The 17,216-nt window shown below is 45.0% G+C and overlaps 1 protein-coding gene across 13 annotated transcripts in view; it reads left to right on the top strand.

Annotated features, from left to right (window-relative positions):
• LOC110405803 (mesothelin-like) overlaps positions 1–17,216 on the top strand; it is a 37,066-nt gene that overhangs the window by 14,303 nt on the left and 5,547 nt on the right. For 2 of the 13 annotated variants that reach the window (XM_021411489.1, XM_021411490.1), the window contains exons 2-17: positions 5,814–6,984; positions 7,375–7,480; positions 7,819–7,904; positions 10,302–10,342; positions 10,901–10,922; positions 11,030–11,057; positions 11,615–11,786; positions 12,090–12,305; positions 12,413–12,583; positions 13,514–13,660; positions 13,813–13,862; positions 14,662–14,782; positions 15,096–15,181; positions 15,783–15,912; positions 16,044–16,234; positions 16,963–17,053. In XM_021411489.1, the coding sequence (XP_021267164.1) occupies positions 6,831–6,984; positions 7,375–7,480; positions 7,819–7,904; positions 10,302–10,342; positions 10,901–10,922; positions 11,030–11,057; positions 11,615–11,786; positions 12,090–12,305; positions 12,413–12,583; positions 13,514–13,660; positions 13,813–13,862; positions 14,662–14,782; positions 15,096–15,181; positions 15,783–15,912; positions 16,044–16,234; positions 16,963–17,053 (1,812 nt within the window). In that variant the 5' untranslated portion in view covers positions 5,814–6,830. Of the gene's footprint in view, positions 1–18; positions 134–1,696; positions 1,823–5,813; positions 6,985–7,374; positions 7,481–7,818; positions 7,905–10,301; positions 10,343–10,900; positions 10,923–11,029; positions 11,058–11,614; positions 11,787–12,089; positions 12,306–12,412; positions 12,584–13,513; positions 13,661–13,812; positions 13,863–14,661; positions 14,783–15,095; positions 15,182–15,782; positions 15,913–16,043; positions 16,235–16,962; positions 17,054–17,216 lie in introns of those variants that run through there. The other 11 variants (XM_021411491.1, XM_021411502.1, XM_021411495.1 and 8 more) reach the window with 11 other exon arrangements.

Raw genomic sequence — 17,216 nt, 5'->3', positions numbered from 1 at the left:
CGCATGCGTGGAGTTGTGCGGAGTGTGCCTTGGGGCTGGAGGTTCAATGTGGGAGATAAGCTCGGTGCTCTGAAGGACACAGTTACTTTTCTATGAGTGTAGGAAGTGGTGTGATGATCGTTGAAGGCGGCTGGTACGGTTGTGGTGTTGGTTGAGGAAATTTGATGGGGTATCCTGAGCGCACAAAGCTCTGTCTTGGCCATGCAAATTATGGCCATGTTGCTTCTAATAACCTGAATTTCTCCTGTCCTGGAAATTCAGGCTATGGGCAAAACGCTTGCATGTGGCTCTGTGTGCTGCTTTGAATATGATGGTCAGCCAGGTTTATTGAGTCCTCCTTGGTATAATGCTTCTCTAGCTTGCTTTACAAAGCACTGCCTGGAAGGGGCATGGTATTACTATAAACTTAAATTCCTTGCTGGTCATAGCAAGGTGCTACGTGGGTGTGGGGAGAAAGTGCTTTAAAAGGATGTTTAAAGCTGGGGGCCTTTGATGGGACTTAGGGCCGGTCATGTTACAAATTGAGGTAGGCTTTCCAGTTCATGAGCTGGATCTCTGGCTCTCCTGAGGCAGGCTCTCACTTTATTCCCCCTCTCTCAGGGCTGTTTATAACATCACCATCTGTAGGTGGCTATGTACGCAGCCGTGCATGTCTATCTATGTACAAAGAAGAGAGGGAGGTCAGACTGCTGTGTTACATCGCAACGTGCCAGCCTTTCTGTAAGGGGAAACAACTGAAAACACGTAAAGTTTTTTAGCAGGCAGCTGACTCATACAGGAGACCATTTTCTAGAAGCTATAAAATACAGAGACAGAGCTGCTTTGTACTTGAGAATAAGGAGTGCCTGACAATTATAGCTATTTTTTGCTGCACTTGAGTGCATAGTAGAGATGTCCAAGTGCTGACGGTACTCATGTCAGGGCAAGATGGAGCAGAAGCATTGCTGGATACCCACAGCACCTCACCCTTTCATACCTGGTGCTGTAGAAGGTGTGTGTGCTTTGGGAGGACCTGTTCACACAAAAGACAGGAATTGAGAATGTGGCACAAGTAGCACTGTTCCTGGAGTGCCAGATGCCAAATACTTTTAATAGTGTGAGTTTCATGGTACAGACAGAACTGATGGCTGAAGGTCCAGTGTTGTAACAGCCTGGTTCTTCCTAAGCAGTCTTTCAAGGCTGGGCTCCCAGGAGCACGTGTCAGCTCTGAGCCTCGCTGCCAAACTCTAATTTTCCAATATGCCAGTTACCTTAAAGCTGGTCATACTTCTTACACCTGGCTGCTGATGTGTCAGGAGGGCCTTTGTGCCCTGATGGGCAGCTGAACAGGGTTAGTGCATTGCTAAACAACACTTCTGCTCTAGTGCTGCTAGTCATGTCACTAACATGAACAGAAACCTTGCCAAGAGAGAGGAAAAACAGACTTCACAGTACTTTTCTTGTTTTAGTTTTATTAAGCTTATAATTCAGGAGCTTTGACTGTTAGGTATACATGGTTTTTGACTTTGTCCAACTCAAACATGATTATAGAGAAGAGAAGGAGGTAGAAAAGAAGCAGAATCTCATGTAAAGTTCTGGCAAGGTGTAATTTGATGGTTGAGTATTACTTCTAGCAATATTTGGTGCTCTTTGGCCTTTTTATCTCCACTCTTAATCATCTCCTCTTCCTTTTTATTTGTCTCCATGGTCCTTCCAGTGTGCAGAGAATAGCTCTGGGAGTGCTGAGCGTGCAGAGCAGGGTTTATCGTGGAGTTACTGCAGCAGGGGACAAATCAGGACTGGGTTTTTTCCCAGGGGTGGCCAAGGAATGGGCTGTCTGAAGGTAGGTGGGTCTCTGAGACCCTTGGCTTTCTTGTCTTCTCCTTTGCAATTTAGAAGTAGCCTTGAGTGAAGACCTGTTAGTGCATGGAGGTGAGCATCGATGGTCTTGCATGAGCTGTCAGAAACAAACCTTCAGTGTCAGGTTCTTGTTGACCCCTCTGGAATTTGTAGGTGTGGGCACAGTAACATCTCAAAGCCAATAATGTTTATTTTCACATGTTCCCTACTTGTAACCGAATGCTTAAGCAAGCAGAAGTGAGACAAGCTGTGTGTTGAACCAAGTACTGCCTTGTTTATAAAAAAAATTTCTCCAGGTGACATTTAACGACTAGGTATGCAATTCCACAGTCACAGAGCTGGATGTGACCTGCTGACGCATTCTTCTGAAGATCTGCACCGAGATAAGGGTCAGCCCTGTCAATTTGAAACTACACTTGCACTGATAATAGGTCTGAGGGTATTGTTCACTTGCTTTCTGAACCAGTGGCCACTTTTACTACTTTTACTACTACACCTCTTGAGACTGAGCGTGGAGCATGGCCCAAATGTAGCCTCCTGAAGAAGGGGAGAGGCCATGCAAGACCGCGCATAGGCCCAGCAGCCATCCTCTGGTTGATAACCAGAAGTGCCCCTACCATGCAGGTTGGGTAAGGCTGTATCTATGCCTTTGTCACTCCACTTGCTTCATCTGTGCCTGACAGTGTGTGGCCTCGTACTCATGTCAAGGCCCTGAGCTATGACCAGAAGTTGTCAAGGAAAAGGGAAAATACCGCCTTTGGCAAAAACACAGAGACCATAAACTGTGTGATGATTAACCTAGGAACAATCCCTCATGCTTTTGGGAACTGAAAATGAGGTCTTAATGAACCAACAGAAATTTCTCTGCTTTTCTGCAAAGATGTGTCTTCATGTGCCCCCCCCCCCCGGTCAATATTTCAGCTTGCATGCCTTGTAACAGTTCAACTTCCTTGCTCATCATGACAAACCACTTGTAAAAAGGATATAAAATCAGGATGCTGGAGGGCAGCTTTTGGAGCTCCCTCTCAGCTGGCCTGAGACTCCCCAGCTTGCAACCCCCCCCTCCCAGACTTGGACCCCATCCTGTGACAGATGCGTCAATGAGACAGATCGTATAACTTTTCCTGCCCCAATTTACCTTCCCTGAAATCTGTATAACCTTGCTTAACCTAATTTACCTTTCTTTTCTGCAAGTAGGCAGCAGCAGTTTTAGTCAAGAGCAGCTGGAGCGAGGGCAGGACTGTTCTGCAATGGAAGCACTGAGCCATAGAGCAGTGATTGGTTTGATGCCAATGAAATCACAGTTCTCAAATGTGGATATTTATTTAGTAGTGTTTCCTTGTTTGCATTTTTAGAGAGATAAGGAGAGGAGAAGTTTCGCAGAGGCTTAATTCAGTTGTGGGGGAGTCTTCCTTTGTGTGCCAAGTCCCAGTAAGCCTGAGATCTCTATAGGGAGGATAAAGCAAGAGATGAGTGCAAGCGATGACTGTATCATAGCACTGCCTTTGTGGTCTTGGAGCTGCTTATGTCTTAGACTTCTATTAGTATCTACGTGTGATGGACATGGATACAAAGAATTAATTTAGTTTTGCTGTTAGAGTTGCATGTCTCCATATCCTCTCTTTGTACCGGGATCATGTTGTTCCTGCTGGGTCCTGACAGTTTTGTTTTTCACGAGGCAGCTAATGTAGAAACAGAAAAATAATGTCAATTTTTTGAAAGGTATCTCCACACTTCCAGTTGCCTCCTTTGCCCTTCTGTTCTATCACGACAGTTTGATTTTCTTTGCCGGTGGTATGTGTTTGCTTTCAGCCTTCAGTATGCCTTTATAAAATTTCTATGCCACCTGCAATATTTTGTTTTATTTTTTAACTGCCCCTTTGGTTTCTCTTCAGCAAACTTTATTTTGTGTTTTGTTGTTCCTGTTCTTAAACCTCTCCCTCTGATTCTGGGGCACGCAGTAGGGCTGTGTGACCCTGTGAATTGTGGTAGCCTGTGCAGGGTTGCAGATGAGCTCAGCTCTGGTCTGACATTGGTAAAAGCCTGACCATATCTTGTACAAACTCATGGTCAAATGTTCTCGTTAGCCCCTCTGGAGTAGTGGTCTCCCATGCAGTTTGCTTGTGCTTGGACCCATGTTTGGATAGGAAGTTCGTCTGTGATGTGAGCATGTATTTGCTGGCCTGGCTCTGTGTCCCTGGAGTGCTCTGCCCAACTGATGGGAGGCCTTGCTTTTCTGAGACAGCCCCAAAGCCCCCAGCGTTCTGCATGAAAGCTATGGGGAAGTGCAATGACTCTGGGTTGAGCAGGGTGTGTGGTGTGCATGGTGGAGACGGGATCGGGAGGGATTTACTGCCTGTTGCCACACCTGGCTTAACATGGCAGGAACACATCGGCAACCAATTGTACAATTTAGTGCTGCTGAAGAACACTTGAGCCACCCTTGATGGCTCAGCCAGGCTGGGAGAGTAGAGGGTTGTGAATTCACTGACTCATTTTCCCATGGCACAAACTGCGTCTTAGGCCTGGCCCACTTCTACCCACTCTCTGCAGGTTTCATTGACTGCCCTCCTGCCCTGACCCTTTGGTGTGAGTGTTAAGAAATCACGGTGCAAAACTAGGCTTCATTCCTTACTTGCTATTGCAGAGAAATCTGTGCATTTGAGAAGAGGAGGAGGTGACGTGAAGGCATTGGATTATTTGCAGTTTCAGGAGAGGAATGCTTGCAGGGAGGGAGGAATGCAAGAAGGAAGAGAGGCAGAGAGAGGTCTCCTCAGTAATGGCATTGAACTAGAAGTGACTGTTTTTACAGGTGAGCTCTAAATCTCCCTCATGTGCCAATGCAAGGCCAGGCTGTAGGCACTTCTGTCCACGGAGATGTATACACTAGTACCGAAGTGCAAGGGGTGACTGAAATCTCTTCCAGCTTTGTGCTTTTCAAGAGAGACAGGATATCTAGCTGTACCAACAGGGAATTTTATCAGCATTTATGTTGCATGCTCTGCATTCCCATTAGTTTGTGACTGAGAGGCCTGATGCTGCAAAATGAGAGAAGTTCATCAAGGGTGGGGAGAGCAGGGCTTATGAAGGGAACGTGGTGGAAATGAAGTTAACGAGAGAGAGAGCTCTGCTTCTGGGGAGGTGGTAGCTGAGGGTGTGCTAGGCTCTGTCCCTTGAAAGACTTGTCTACCCAGGTGTGGGCTGCAAATATCTCATTCTGGCTTAGTCACAGCTGCTACCTGAATTGCTTCATGCTGCTAAGGATATTCAGGTAATAGGAATGAAGCTCATGGACCACATCCTTTCTGGTTAGCATGAAGGTTATTACTGAAATATGGCATAAAATCTACTTTTTCAGCGTGATGTCACTTTGTGAGAGGCTGCAACATTCTCCTCTCTGGCCATCCATCTGCAAATCTTACCTTCATCTCAAAACTGTGCTGCCATGCATGGCTGATGCTCCTGTGTTGATGTGGCTGTGTCCCCAGGCTGGGTTGGGCTGGCATGTAGAAAGTGCAGGAAAACCTGCAGGAGGCCAGACTGCTGTTCCCAGCATCCAGTGCTACAAAGAGGTCAGTCTGAATGTGGCATCACATCCAAAAATCCTCTAGCTGGAAGCCTATTTCAGGAAGCTGTAGCTCTTATTTATGCTTACTTGAGCAGATACAATGCCATAAATCCGCTCCAGTCTCATTCGCTGTAATAATCAGGATTTTGCCAGGTACTCGATGCTTCTGCTCAGCCACCTTGTGAACAGAGCTAAGAAAATAACAGTTTGTTTATAGATGAAAGTTCCTCCTTGCCTTTGTGAACTCTGGTTTCTCTCCCCATTGGGGGAGTTGCTTGGCAAACTCTTTAGGTATGCATGATGACCTGACCAACACAAGCAGAAAATCCTGACACTCTGCGTTGCCCCCCTCCCCTGGTTTCCTCATCAGTGGTTGAGGCTGACTGTTGATTTTTCTGCTTTTCAGATCCTTCCTGTTCTTCCGTTTCACCTTTGGGTACCCCTGGTGAGGAGCGCTGGATCTGGCTGCAGATGCAGAGCCATGCTGTGCCACGTGGTCTATGTTGTTTTCTTCATCGACTCTTTTCTGGACCTACAGTTCTTCCAGCAGCACGATCAGGGCTTGGCAGCAACACGGGCTTCTTTGACCTTCCTTTGTGAGCTGCCTGCTTGCAGTGCTGACTTTTCAAAAGGCACAACACACCGAAAGTTATGGTATTTGAAGCATGATTGAAGAATCTTCCATCTGTCTCAAGGAGATTTCATTTTGATTTCCTGGAGGAGAAGCTTCTTGCTTTGAACTGGGAATCCATGAGTTTGATTATTTACAAAATGGTGTGTCTCAAGTTTACATAGAAATGGATAGCTTAGATGGAAGTTGATAAGAGTCGCTTTCGTGTTTGGCATCCCATGGACTTCTAGGTCAGACAAACAATAAGTATGAATCAGTAATCTTGTACGAGTTTCAAAATAGCTGATAAACATATCAAGCGTGCTAAGAAAACTGGGAGTGGGGAGGGAGCCGGGTTTGGGTATGCGGTGGTGCTGTGAGTCAACACCAGCTTTTCTCTGCATTGCCACAAACACATGAGTTGTAGGTGGGCGTGATGGGACAAGCCTGAGCCTGGGACTTAACTGGCTTATGGAGAACCTTCTCTTGAAAAAACATCCATAAAGCAACCAAAGAGAGATCTTCAAATTTGAGTACACAGAGTTACTTGGTTACATCCAAAGAAACTGAGGGTTACTGTGGACAATTTCTTATTGGCTTGAGGACTCAGATTCAAGGGTTAGAGAAAAGAAGTCTGAACCAGATGGAAGGCTGTTGAATATCCCTCTCTTGTTAAAATCTGTAGCAGGTCTCCCTTTTAGTCTTGCGGATTGTGCTTGCTGCTAAGTTCTCCTTGCTGAAGTGCTTATAGGCTTACCATTAGTTGGAGAGAACACATATTTGGTCAAAATCAGTGTATCTCCCTGACTGCTGATGCAGTCAGTCTGGGGAGATTGTGAGGACCCATTCCATGTGTTGTTCAGCCAATGGAGCAGGACAAATCCATCAAGTCATTCTTCAGCTCCTGCAGCATGCAGTTACTGCACAAAGACCCCTTACAACCAATGCAAGCTCTTCATTCCAAAAAGTAAGCAATGTTTTAATTAGAGCAGCTGGCAGGATTGGAAAGCCCATAAAGTTATGTTCTAGGAATTGTGCAGATTTGTTGAGAGAAAGGCTGTTTGTGCTGATGGGGAGACCGTGATCTCACGGATTACAGTTTTGGAGCTGTACAATTGTTGCATCCTGTGAATGGCAAACGAGTCAAGTGCAGGGCATGGAGGGAATGCACTTGTTCACTGCTCTGGTCCTGTTCACTTCACGCAGACTCTCTTTGACCTCAGTGTTTCCAGTGGTGTCCTAGGGAATGCCAAGCACTAACAAAAAAAACCCACACTTTTATTTGTACTGTAAAACGTTTGCATCTTCAAGGACTTACAGGTGTGTCCAGTGCTCCAAATCCATCCTGTAATTTCAGATGTAATTTTGAGAAGCCAGAGACACACCCTGGTTTGCTCAGTGAAAAGCAGCCCTCTACGATCAGAGAGCTGCACACGAAGGACCCAGCGACTTGTGGCTGGGAGGTGAGTGCCACATTTCACCATCCAAGCAGGTTGTGCAAGCTGCTATCCTCATCTGCGGAGAGGAGCCCACCAACTTCAGGGCATTGATAGCAGTGAATCTAGCTTCACTAACTCTGAATTCTCCGCACGCAGCGCTGTGCTTGATCAGGCTGAGCGTACCCTCAAGTAGTTTCATGTGCTTTGGATCCAGTTTCAGATAGGGTTTGCGAAGGTTGTCGATGTGTGTAAATTTACTCTCAAGGCAGTTACTTGAATGAGCGCCTTTTAGCTTTCCTACCCAAGTTTGTTTTTTGCAACTAAGTATTATTCGTATTTGTTTTTTTCTTGGCTGAAATAAGGCGATTCTTTGTGGGCACAGGCACTCTGAAGACCTCTGCAGAAATGCCACCTTTGCTCCCATGGCTTGGCTTCGTCCTTGTGCTCAGTGAGTATTGCCGCGTGGGGACGGGTGTCCTGGAAGGAATTTCCTTACAAGCAGCTGTAGTTGGGGTAACCCTGCCAAGGGAAAATTGTGCTGCAATACCACTGAACGTTACTTTGGTGGTTGTTTGGAATCCTCAGCCTTTGTTTCTCCTTGTTTATTACTGTATCCTTGAGCCAAAATATATTAATTTCTGTAGCGAACAGAGTGGAAGGACAAAAGTGGAATTAATTTTCTTCCTGTCATTGTGGAGCTGTCTGCTCATTGCTCCTTCTGTTGGAATATGCAGGTGTCCCTGGGAAAGCACTTACTTACGAAATAGCCTTAGCTGGTTCTGTTTGTATTCCCCTACTTTCCCTCCTCCCGTTTTTTGGTGCTGAGGGATTCTGAAGCAGTCTTTGTTACCTTCCAAAAGTGTTGGCACTTTGTTCTCTCTTCCTTGTCAGATTTGGGATCACGTTTGTAATGAGTGTCAGTGATGATAAAACATGGACTTGTAATGCCACAAACAAGCTAATGAGATGCCAGCTGGGGAGCAGCTGCATAAAGAGACTGTCATTTTCTCTGCAGTAGCTTTGGTTATTGGTATTAAGGAAGGAAAACAAATAAACAGATTGCTTTTTTTCCTTTATTTCTTCAATTACACAGTTGTTGCTGTTCAAAACTGACCAGTGTATTGTGGAAACTGATGAAAATCTGATTTTCCAATTTTATGTTGATATCCTGTACAAGGAGCGATGTTTGTCTATCAGAAGTGCATAGGTTGCTTGGAAAAGTTAATATCTCTTAATGCAATTGTGAGATGAGGGATTTATTATTGCAGAATGGGGATTGTTGTGTTAGTGAGTTGGGGGCCTCTCTGATCCTGCAGGAGAAGCTCATTTTCCTCCTCCTCCTTTTGCCACTGAGGCCTCTGAGCACTGCTCTTTCAGGTCAATGGGATTATTTCCATGCTTAAGGATAAATGTGTGTAAGGACTTTCCAAGACTGAGGCCAAAGGGCTTGGCTGTACATTTCCAAGGTCCAAACCTGAGGTCAGGAGGAAGTGATTATTATGGGTAGGAACAACCTCGGCTTTGTCTACAAGCAGGGAAGCATGGACTCTGGCTCTCGACGCATGGTTGTAGTTCTCATAACTCTTCCAGAACTTTGTCTAAGAGCAAAGCTAATGTGTAGTAGGGTTAGAGGCAAGCACTGCGTTTGGCCAACTATGAGTATTTCTTTGCCTGCTGGTTAGTGACAGTTCTCCATTAATTAAGTGATTAAAAAAGGTGTAGCAGCTAGTAATCCAAATAGCTGTTATACTAATTAGGGACTCCTCTCATCCATCCCTACAAGCTGTTTTACATGTGGACACACCGTGAGAGAAACACAGTGACAAAATCATCTCTACCCCAGTTGTGCCTGTCGGTCTGCCAGCATCACCTCGGGTGCCTCAAATCATTGTCTTCTCCCTGCCTCTCATTTCATGTAGCATTTGTTGCATTCTCTCCTTCTGCCCTGTCACCTGGGATTTCCTCATCTTCCCCCCCCCTTTTTTTTCCTGTGTTCTAGAGATGCTGAGCTTGGCAGGTTTCTAATTCTTTACAGTAGTAATGCCAGGGGGAACTGAGTCCATGTATGCTGTTTTGATTTCCTAAGCTTGCATTTCACCATATTTCCAACTTCCTGGTATCGGCTACAGAAATGCAAGTTGACATTGAGAAGAGTGCAAAAGTTGAGAAACAAAGTGTAGAGTGGTGGAGGACTTGCACAGACCTGCCAAGAGCCAGCAGTGACAGATTGATGTCATTTAGTAAATCCCTGCCTAGGTATCAGACAGGGCTGGAGTGATGGCCATCATACAGTGGCGTTGCCTGCATTGTGTGCAGGTCTGCAGCGTAGGATGGTTTTAATCCATTAAAGGATTTAGCAGGAGATGTGTGAAATACAACACAGGCTTGGCTACTGTTGATGTTTTGATGTGGATACTGTAAGAAGCAAGCAGAAGCTGCAAAGCTGGAAGTATCATGGATGTGTAAACATGGTGGGCCAGGCCTCTTGGGCTGATCACTTACCTTGATGCTGTCGTGGCGCACAAGAGATATTAAACAAAGAAGTCCTGGAGAGAAGGATCATTCCCAGAGTGTTTTGTTCCCCTTTCCCTGCCCTTTCTTCTTTGGAAGGAAAAGGCTTTGAGTAGATAAAGGAGTACCTCATGCCTGTCAGCTGTCACAAAGTCAGAGAGGGAACAAGGGGGAAGGTCTGACAACTGATTCTGTGAAATGCTGTGTCAAGAATGACTAACAGAACCATGTAGTGACATGAGTGATGTTTGGGATCTGCTAAGCCAGATGGGGATTGTGAGAATGAACCTCTGTTCTGAGTTTGCTGCTAAAACCACATCACGTTGTCTTCCAGGTTGGCTGGGAGCTGACGCAGCTCCGGCTGGGACATACCTGGTAAGAGAAACTCTGAGTTTGAAATATGTCTTTGCTTGCAAAGTATGTCGGGGTTAGTGGTCAGTGTGCCTCCTGGCAGCAGTGCATCGATGAGAATCAATTGCCACAAACCAATGTCAGTGTGTTGTGCAGCGAGGTGGGCTAACTGCCCTTTCTGTCTCAGTGATGGGTGTAGTGGGTGGGGATGGCATCTCCAGGTCTTTGCGGGGCTTCGGTGCACACACATCACCAGTCAGTGCAAGGAGGGTGACACCCACTGACCGCACTCAGATCTTGAGAGCAGTCCATCCCATTGGTATGATTCTATGATTCTGATGCCCAAATGACTTTCCAGCTGAGTACAGAGCCAATACTGATCTCAGTTTTGCAGATGGCAATTCCCTAGCATAGCAGGGGAGGAACCTTGGGTCTAGGTACTTTTGTGTTTTTGAGCCAGATTCGAGTATAAATTGGTTGTAGCTTACACGCTTCTCTGTATGAAATGATCACAGATAACATTGTGCTACCATTATAACTGCAGAATGTGGTTCTCTCTTTTCTCTCTTTCTCCTTGCCCAGTGCTCCAGCCCCACTGTCAATGGTGAGTTTCTTACCAAGTAATTTCCCTAAGATTCAAACGTGGTTCTGCATGCATATTCCTGTCACAGTTCCTTTATATTTCTCTTTCTCTCTTTTTTGGGAAAACAGAAACTGCTGTGTGTGCTTCAGTGAGAAGGTATGTGAACCATCAGCAAATGATCTTGGTGACGTTTCCCTTGGAAGTGCTACTGGTCTGCTGGGAATGTTGCTTTGGGTGGCAGGGAGCCTCTGAAACCAGAGCTAGCACCAATCTCCCTGCAGAGGTCTGGGGGTGCCTGTGAGCAGGGAGGGCCCTGGTTTTGCTCTGTCGAATAGCAAAGGGAAAATGGGACTCTGTGTCTGTGCAGGGCAAAGAAGGTTAGGGCAAATCCCTGGTGTGTCAGACTGCCTGTCACGGGCGGGATTTACTGCTCCAAGGATCCTGGTGTTGGTGCTGAGCCTGGCTTAGCTGGTGATGGGGCTCAGGATGCAAATGATGCTTCAAGCCTTCCTTTCATTTGATTTCCACCTAAGGGTAAACAGTTTACATGTACCTGCTTCCTGTGCCAACAAATAATTTTCATCATCTGCGTTGTTCATTTGCCCTTCTGCATTTGTTATTTGGGCTGTGTGAGCATCCCTTGGAAAAAGAGGAGAGATCAGAATCTCTGCCTATGAGATTGTCAACCTCTCCTCCCGGTGTCCCACCCGCAGTCTCCCAGACAGATTTGTTTGCTACCTGAGCCCCTCTGCTGTGAGCAACCTGAGCAGAGATGATACTTTGACCTTGGCCCAGAGGATCACTAAGAGCTGCACCTCAAACACGACGCTCGGAAGAATAAATGGAAAAGGAGCTCCCTCCTCCATGACAAGAGAGGAACTGCAGGTAATCTGCCCAGCCCCGTGACTCAGGTCTTCATTCAACTAGACAACGTTTGTGATGATTGAGGGTTCAGCTCTTATGCCTCCTCCTCTGTGCAGTCCTAGAACCCATCTTGCTATTTTTCTGTGTGCTGTCTGGCTCATGCTTTATGATAGGCAAAGTCTCAATGGTAGAAGTCCATGAATGGACTTAATCACACAGGTTTGAAGCAGAAAATCCTGTCGTTTTAGACGTCCGAAGGCTGTAGAATCCCGTAGGCACATCATTACTCTTCTGACCTTTTCTGACTGTGTGGGATCTTTACAGGTCGTATCTTCTTTGGTGAGGAAGTTTGAGCGTTTCACTCCTGCAGTCCTGCAGGCGTTGGGCCAGATTGCTGTCGGGCTGTCTGTATCTGACATCGAAAATAAGATCAGCGAGGAAGACCTTGCAGCTTCAGTTCCGGTCCTGGGTAAAGTTCGTGGCTGGAATGCTGACCAGTCCAGTGCTATTATCAACAAACTGCTCAGCTCTGGCTATCAGGTATAAAAGATGAAATCCACCAATGCACCTTAGACCTGGCATAGCTAGTTGCAAGCAAGCGTTGTTTGGCCTTTTGCGTACTCATGCCTGCATGTATTGCCTTTCAGATTTCTTCTGGACAGAGCCTGGCAAAGCTAGGGAGCTTGGTGGCTGGCCTCAACAGCAGCACACTTCGAAGCCTGTCTCCAGAAGTGATCTTAGAAGCCATTAAGTTGCCTGAGTTTGTTCAGCAAATAGTGGCCCTGCCTTCTCCTCTGAAAAGGATATTTGTGGAAAAGGTGAAATTGTTTTTCTCTCTATGGATGTCATAAATTAGCAAAGCTCCAGTGACTCACAACCAAGAACGCTGGTTACCTGGGGCCAGGCACTGACACATACCTGCGCACACAGACAAGATTCCCTCTGGAGTGTTTGTCATTGCTAACCAGAGCGTGCAGCAGGACAGGCATCCCCAGTCCCCGTCACTGTGCCAGTGTAGATGTCATTGGCTGCTAGCCAGTGTGCTCTGATGAGCCTCTTAGGGCCTGGGGCAGAAGAGACAGTTTTCTGGGGGGTGCACACGGAAACTACTCATCATTGACTTGATAAGAAGCTGCCAAGAAAATGTTTTTTCCATTGTTTGAAATAAGAATGTTTGAGAAGTGGAGGCTTATCTCAGAAAAAGTCCCTTTCAGGGTTGACTGATCCTCTAGCAATGTCATTTCCCCCATGTGACTGTAGGACTTGGACATCTTTCCTCACTTTTCCTGGCCATGATTTTAACCTTCAAGCTGTATGTGCAGTGTTTGAGTTTGTTGTTATTCATCTTACCACCTGCAAGAAAACTCCTGATGTGTTTGGCACCAGAGGCCCTGACTATAGTATATGTTGGGGCAATGGGATGATCGGGGCTCTGGGTGATGCGTGAGGGAAAGAACATCTCCTTCACCGCAGCATTGCTCTGCAACTTGCCCTCTAGAGTTGAGGTATTGCTTGGGTTGGTAGGGAGGAGTGTTCCTCCTTTCTGTCCTCTTAAAGATTTTTAGAGCATCAAGCCAGGAGCTGGGAAACTGATAGAAACAGAATCATTCCCTTTCATCAAGGCCTCAGGTATTAGTTTCATGCTAGTCTGATGCATATGTCAAATGGGAAATATTTTGTTAGACTTTAGATGTTAGATTTTTTTTACAAATATATATATATACATATACTTGTTGTTGTTTTTTAAGATTTCCTCCAGTGTAGGCAACCCTGCTGACCTGGTTAAATTTACCCCTGGTGCTCTGGCCAGGTACATTCCGAAATCATTGCTTATTTTTGAGGATGGGAAGCTCAGTATTGAGGATCTCAACAGTAAAATGTGGACCCGAGAACAGGTAATATTCTAGCAGCTCATGTGCTTTCACCCCTTAGTGTCACTCTTGGACACTGCAGAGCTATGAGTCCACTCTGAAAATCTACCTGAAAATACAAGTGAGTGATGCGTAAGAGCACGGTGAACTACTGACAGTGTGGCTTTGCTCCACAGGCTGCCATGTTTTTCAGAGATGTGATAAGGACAGAGCCTGACTTCAGCAGGTAGCATTTTTCTACTCTCCTTCCATTTTCCATGTTTGCTTTGCTTGTGTTATCTCTGTTTCTTTTGTCACATATGACTGACCCATCTTTTTTTCACCTAAAACAAGAGACAGGAAAATACCATACAGACAACAAGCATGTAGCACCAAGGTCTGCCATGGTGTCAGCTGCAAGATACACCTGGGAGCCAGATTTGCTTTCTGAAACAATGCTGCTGGCTCAGACTGCAGTTGGGAGCCTTGCTTCTTGGCAAAGCATTTCTAATCAGACAACGTGTCAGTCTTATGTAGTGCTATTCCAAGAATTAAATTTAGTGGGACTGATGTGTCTTTTGTCAGTTCTTGTATCTGAGATGAAAAATGATGAAAGCCTTGGCACATACCTGGAAGAACAATGGATCTGACATGTCATGCTGCTATCACAGTGTTTTTCCATATAGAAATACTTCTTCCTGAGCTTTCCCAAATCATGAGACTATCAGCTGTGATGAGGATCTGCATGACTCTGGCATATACAGAAAACACAGAGAGGAGGCTGATCGTGTATTTCAGTACAGCAGTTTTGCTTGGGGTGGAGAATTTGTCTCTGCTTTTCTACTTCCAGCACAATCTCTAGATAATGCTTATGCAAGCGGTGATGGATTCTTGATCTCCCACAAAAGCCAAGACTTTGGGTGTATGAGGTTTGGAGAGCATGTAGCCTTGAGGTTTGGGAAAGTTTATGCTTATACACAGGGGATCATCACTGACTTTTCTCCTGAAATCCTTGCCCTTCTGATTTGCTTTTTGTAAACGTTCAGGCTTTCCCCATCAGTCCTTCAAGGCTACACATGTGCAGTTGCCAGTGAAATGGAACCAGAAAGAGTTCAGGAGCTGGCCAAAGTCATGAAGAGGAAGAATGTCAAGCTAGGAGAAGACCAGGTCAGTTCCTTTATTCCAAAATGCTGTTTGGTATTGCAATGGAGATACTAATCAGGATTGTTTAGCAAGAGCAGAAGTATTTTCAGCTTAAGGGACTGGAACAAATGTAATTGGTCCTGGGTCTCAGTTGCACAGTTTTGAATTTTTCCAAAGAGAGATGAAGTCAAAACCCGGTTGGCTAGGCTTCTCAGGTCTGATTTCTCTCTTTTTCTTTCTTTTCTTAGAGCTGAGTAAAATCTTCATTATTTTTATTTTTTTATTTATATCTTTATGCCATTTTCCTTTTCTGCTATAAACTCTGGTGTGCTTTCAGCTGAGTTGCTTAGTGAAGATGGTGACGCTGCGTGGGATTCCCAAGGACTTAGATAGCTATCCTAAAGACATGTTGCTATTTTTAAGGTAAATGTGCTATCACTTTTGTGTTGTTGATTTAGTCTTTAATGAGAAGAAGAGGCATTACTTCATAAGCCAGCTAGTAAGGACTAATGCATAGTTGAGATATACTTCTGATTTGTTCAGACATCCTTACAGAAAAAAAAAAAAATCAGATTGCAGAAAGCTTTTAAAGAGTTTTGATACCTTTCAGATTTAACTATCCATTGCATTAGTGAAACAGTATGAAGCTCTTTTTAGATATTTCTGTATTGATGTGAAACTACTATGGGCTTTCAGTGCTTTTTAGCCTTTTTGAGGGGGCTTTTCTCTTATAGTATCAGGCGAAACAGACAGTAGAGTAGATTTCTTTGTTCTGGTAGCTATCCACTGTGGTTCTGTATCCAAATCTGGAATAATTTTAAGATGAGTCTTACAGTGGAGTCCTTAAGGTGAAACTGAGTTTTTGAAAAATGTGGACAGTGATCTTTAGGAAGAACGACTGCTTAGAATTTAGACTGTGGGAATGGAAAACATTATATTAAATAGAGTGTATGTTGAACAGCCTTGAACTTGACCATCTGTGTGATATCATTCAGTAGAATTCAGAGAGTATTTGTCTTTCTAGTCCTTCAGACTATGCAGCAACAGGAAGCTGTAAGCAGTACTTTGCTAATGTTGGGAAAGCAAATCTCAATCTTCTGCAAAGACAGTCATCAGAGCGCAAACAGCTGCTGCTGGAAGCTTTAGCGTGCTTGGTATGTGGTCAGGGGACAACTCTGCTCAAGGCTGGGGAGAGTTTGGGGATATCAGCTGTCAGAAGGAGCAAAAATGCTCTTGTACAGTGCTATCCAGTTCTACTTAATCTCTCTGTCTTGTATTACTTCAGAAAATTCCAGGCACACAAGTAAACAAGGAAGATGCAAAGATTCTGGGTCATCTGGTCTGTGACCTGGGTGGAGAATACATTAGAAGTTCTGCTGGGAGTTTGCTGAAGGAGTTAAGCCAGTGTGAATCTTTCCTGCCTGATCAAGAAGCAGCTATTAGGAGTGTGATCAGCAGTGGCAACACTACATTTGGGTATGAATTTTTCTTCTGGGCATCGGCAAAACACTGACCTGAAACAAAACCATTGTCCTGTTGAGATCTAAGTGAACTGCAGCTGACCAACTTGATCATAAACTTGAATAATTCATTGCTTTTGAATTTCATATAGGGCTGTTTCCATTGTTTTATTTGAATGTCTTTCAGCTGAAAAGTTTGGCTGGAATTCTCCTGAAAAAATACAGAGTCGTTTCTGTCTCACCTGCTGTAGTTACAGAAGCCTTTTCTCTGGTCTGTTTTTCACTATCCGAACTTTTCTGAGATGGTCCCAATGAGCACAGAATGGTTCTAGATGTTCATCAGATTCTGGCTTTCGGGAAACATTCTGCTTCCACCTCTTAAACTGCCAGCTGCTTGATAAATCTCTGGCTATATCTAAGAGACGTTGTCCAGAGAGGCCAAGTATTTTTCCTTCCTGTGTCAAATGCTCTAAGATCTTGGCACTGAATTGACAGTAGTGTGCACTGGTTTTCACACTTAAAAAAAATTTGTTTGTTAAATGCCATTTTCCCTTACAGATGCCTCGATTCATGTTACTAACAGTTACTTCTGACCCACTGGAATAAAGTTTTCTGTGATAGAAAGTGATTGAGAAATTTTCTTAACTTACTATGTTACATGGACATAATGGACATAATGCTGGCATCTTCTATGTTTTTTTCTTTCTTTCTTGAAAACTGATCCCTGTTAATTTCTGTATGCAGGCCTCCTCAAGTGTGGTCAGCTTCAACCTTGAATGAGCTCACTGGGTTGATTCCTGTATTGGATCACAGCATCTGGCAGAAGATCCCCAAGGTGGGTTACTCGTAGGGGTGTGGGAAGTTTGGGAAGCACTCCTAGGTTCTGCAGTATGGAAGAAGTGTGACGGGGAGGATGTTCTGTGGTGTGTCTTAATCTAAAAACCTGGTGACCAAGGGGCCTGGTGGTCTATGGGAGAGGACTGATGGAGCCAGATGGC

This window comes from Numida meleagris, chromosome 13 (assembly GCF_002078875.1).
Source record: "Numida meleagris isolate 19003 breed g44 Domestic line chromosome 13, NumMel1.0, whole genome shotgun sequence".
In the NCBI taxonomy this organism is placed as follows: domain Eukaryota; kingdom Metazoa; phylum Chordata; class Aves; order Galliformes; family Numididae; genus Numida; species Numida meleagris.
This window is presented reverse-complemented; position numbering and strand designations above follow the sequence as displayed.